The 3,661-nt window shown below is 33.2% G+C and overlaps 1 protein-coding gene across 1 annotated transcript; it reads left to right on the top strand.

Moving 5' to 3' along the window:
• The first annotated feature begins 794 nt into the window (after positions 1-794).
• Positions 795-2,780, top strand: LOC134691551 (uncharacterized). Its single transcript, XM_063552116.1, has one exon. It carries the CDS (start codon positions 795-797, stop codon positions 2,778-2,780), a length of 1,986 nt encoding a protein of 661 aa, XP_063408186.1.
• Positions 2,781-3,661: the final 881 nt, after the last annotated feature.

Genomic DNA, 3,661 nt, shown 5'->3' with positions numbered 1-3,661 from the left:
AGACCGATGCTTACTAACAGACACACAGTTTTCCGTATCCAATGTAGTGCAGAGTTCGCCAAAGTTGGAAATTAGCATCGTGGCGGAAAATCCATTGTTCCAATGGAATTCGGTTCATCTTCCTTGGCCCGATCGTAGCCCGGGGATTTGTACCATATCGAGCATATATGGGACACTATTGGGCGGAAAGTGCGCGAAAGGACACCCCAGTTCAAACACATCATGAAATAAACAATGCTCCTCATCAGAAATGGTTGCTGCTACCTTAACAACAAATTAGTCAATTTATGGCAGGAATCCGAAGACGTTTAGATTCGGTTATCCGTTTGAATGGAGGCTACACACAAAGTGTTAATTCTTTAGCGTATAACGATCAACCATGATGTGAACAGTCATCTGCGGGTTAATTTTGAAATGTCTGACATTGCAAAGTTCGACTACAGTAAAAGTTGTAAAATGCATTTTTTTGTACAAAAAACACCTCATTTTGTTATCAAAATTGTGGTTATATAAATCTTTTTTGTTTTCAAACATTTTAGTTCGTTTCAATGCCAATGTTATCATAAACTATGTTTCAATAATATTATACAAATATTTTTATTATATTTTAACCAAAAAAAGCGGCTGATTTTTCATTTTTTTTTAAATCAAGGTGTTGCAATACTTTTTCCATGTGTATATATGGATTAAATACACTGTTAGTGATAAAATAAAAAAGAGGACATAATAAATATAACAAGAATAATTTATATACACAAAGTCAGCACAATTTTCATATCATTCACTTAATTAATATGTATTTTATAGATTGGTTATCCTGGACCGAAAAAGATTTGAAGGACATATATCTTTACGAACAATTAGTGCGTACAGTCGGAACCGAAATAGACATACGTAAAAGACAACAACTATTTATCATAGAAGATTTGATACATAAAAAATCAACTGACAGGAGAAGTCCAACAATATCGAGTGGAAGTTTAGCAGAAGGAATTGATTTACAAGGTAGTGACATAGATATCATGTGCGTCATCAAAAGCTTAGACGTAGTACAGGATGAAAGGAATATCAAACACCCAGTACAACGTAAAACATTGCTTATGGAGACAGATACTGATCATCCGGGATTTTGTAGACTCCGATTGATAGCAGGAGGGGATGGAACAAATAACTCAATGACATATGAATACGTTGAAAGCAAAGGTTTTTATTTATCAGTGAACGAATTGGTTTGTAATATTAATAAGATGGTTCCAGAGTATAAGCTATCGCCACACGGCCCGTGTTTGTCAGATCAATTTCAGATATATGATTTTGCATTCTGCCTTCGGTGTAAATATTTACCTTACAATGCAATGCCATGGGCATGGCGTTATCGGCAACAATGGCCACCCAATTCCGTAATTGACAAGATTAAGAAACACGGATGTTTGTTTGTTCCTATCGGACCAAGAACTATGCCAGATTGTAATATTTTATGGAGATTATCTTTCTCTGTGGCAGAAAAACTACTTGTTCATTCGTTTAATTTCATTCAACTGGTATGTTACTGTCTCCTGAAACTAACGTTAAAGCATATTGTTAACACGAATAAACTTGCCGAAGGTTTGTTGTGTTCTTACTTTCTGAAGACGGCTTTGTTTTGGGTCTCAGAAGAAATAGATATTGATACCTTTCAACTGTCAAAACTATTTTTTTGCTTTTCGAAATGCCTCGATAAATTGTTATTATGGGTAAAGAAGTGTTACTGCCCGAACTATTTTATACCCGAAAACAACATGTTCCTAGGAAAGGTAAACTCAGATAACAATACAATACTGCTAAATATTTTGGATGGCATCAAATGCGATGGAATTGACAGTCTAACAAACCAACTATTTCCGTACAGCAGTAGAAGTCTTCGTGTACAAAGAACAAAAAGTGAATCTGCGTTCATTAAATTAGACGTTCTCTTTTATAGGATATTACGTTTTGATTTTATGGCAGACATATCAAAGTGTTTAAAGGCACTTATGTTTACTGAATCTTTAATTAAGTCCCAATGCTCTACATTTATAGTTGGTGTATGTAAACATCACCATGCTGAATTAAGTCAATATGTAGCACAGTTACTACCACCACCATCAATAATGACTACACCATACATCATACAAAAACGTTATCATAGACATTTAAAAGACGGTACCAAGACTGATGCTGTATCTGGTTGGCTATTATACGCTTCGTTTTATTATGTAACTGGACAGTACAAAGTTACACTAAGACTAACGGATTATGTTTTGTCAAGATGTTCCTCTGATATGTTAATGTTAGACTTTATTCACTACAGTGAAGAATATATGGACATTATGAATAACTACAGAAAAAATGTATATTCTACAATGACACTGAATGAAAGGATGCGAAAAGCTACTGTAGCTAATGTTCATTACTTTCAAAATTCATCGTTAATACCAATGGAACTACAGCTGGAAGTGAATGACGATGACATTTTTATACCGCCTACTGTTATGTCTCACTATCTTAGATTTATGTGCTATCATCATTTTGGTGACATTTTTAACAGACAACAAGCGTTACACGATTTGAACTTATCTTTAGACGGTACACATTTTGTTTCAACGAACACCTTATCTAATTCATTAACAATACTTGGAGTATGTTATGAGATATTTGGTGATAAGGATGCAGCATATCAGTGTTATGATGAGGCTTTGCAATGTGATGGTTTAATATGTCTTTCTGCACAGGTGCGAAAATCAAAACTTCTAGAAATTTAATATAATTTGTCATTATCAACATTATTTGGAGCTTGATATATACTATTTGTCAGTAAAATATATTGGTTGTGTCTTTCAGCAGAAGCGTTAATCCAAACTTTTAGAAATTTAATATTATAAGATATATATATTCAGTATCAACATATGTCAACAAAAGGTATTGAAAATCCTAGAAATATGTTTATTCTGATTCATATACGAATCAAATTGATACGTTACTGAAAGCACTAATCACTTATACTAAAAGAATAATAACTGACAGTTGTGAACAGAGACACTTTTGACCTTTTGTATTTCTCCCTGCCTTAGATCTTTATGACAGCTATGATCAGCATGGTGACATATTAAACAATCAAGTGATTTATATACAAACTAGTAGATTGTTATTTGTTATCATTTTTCTGACTTACATTCGTTTTAGTGTAGAACTTCCAATCAGGAATCAGTTTTTCTAATTCATGGATATTTGGGACGTTCCAATTCTCTGACTATTTTGGTTTTTGTTCACACTTCTGTCTTAAAAACGGTTCTGGTGTGTGTAAAGGAGTTGATTGGCTTGTTCTACACTGTAATCTACTTTTTTTACTGCATTACTGCATGTTCCAGGTGTCATTTTTGTTTTGGTTAAATTATTTTCTTCTTTTTTGCTATTTGAAGTACTGTTATGTATTTAAGAACTTTTTCTTGCATAGCGATATTTGTGTTAGCTGTCTTTCAAACAGGCAACACATGCATTATTGGATGTATTGACAATACTAGGAGTATCTTATGAGCAAAAAGACGATATTTAAATTATTTGATTTATTGATTTATTGACAATACTAGGAGTATTTAATGAGCCAAACAAGGCAATATTTACATTATTTTGAGTTATTGCCAAT

This window comes from Mytilus trossulus, chromosome 11 (genome assembly GCF_036588685.1).
Source record: "Mytilus trossulus isolate FHL-02 chromosome 11, PNRI_Mtr1.1.1.hap1, whole genome shotgun sequence".
NCBI classification, from domain to species: Eukaryota; Metazoa; Mollusca; class Bivalvia; order Mytilida; family Mytilidae; genus Mytilus; species Mytilus trossulus.
The sequence above is the reverse complement of the archived record's forward strand: the minus strand, read 5'-3'. Positions and strand labels throughout refer to the sequence as shown.

Coding starts and splice junctions, on each gene's coding strand:
- LOC134691551 (XM_063552116.1), top strand. CDS start 795: ATGTATTTTATAGATTGGTTATCCTGGACCGAAAAAGATTTGAAGGAC.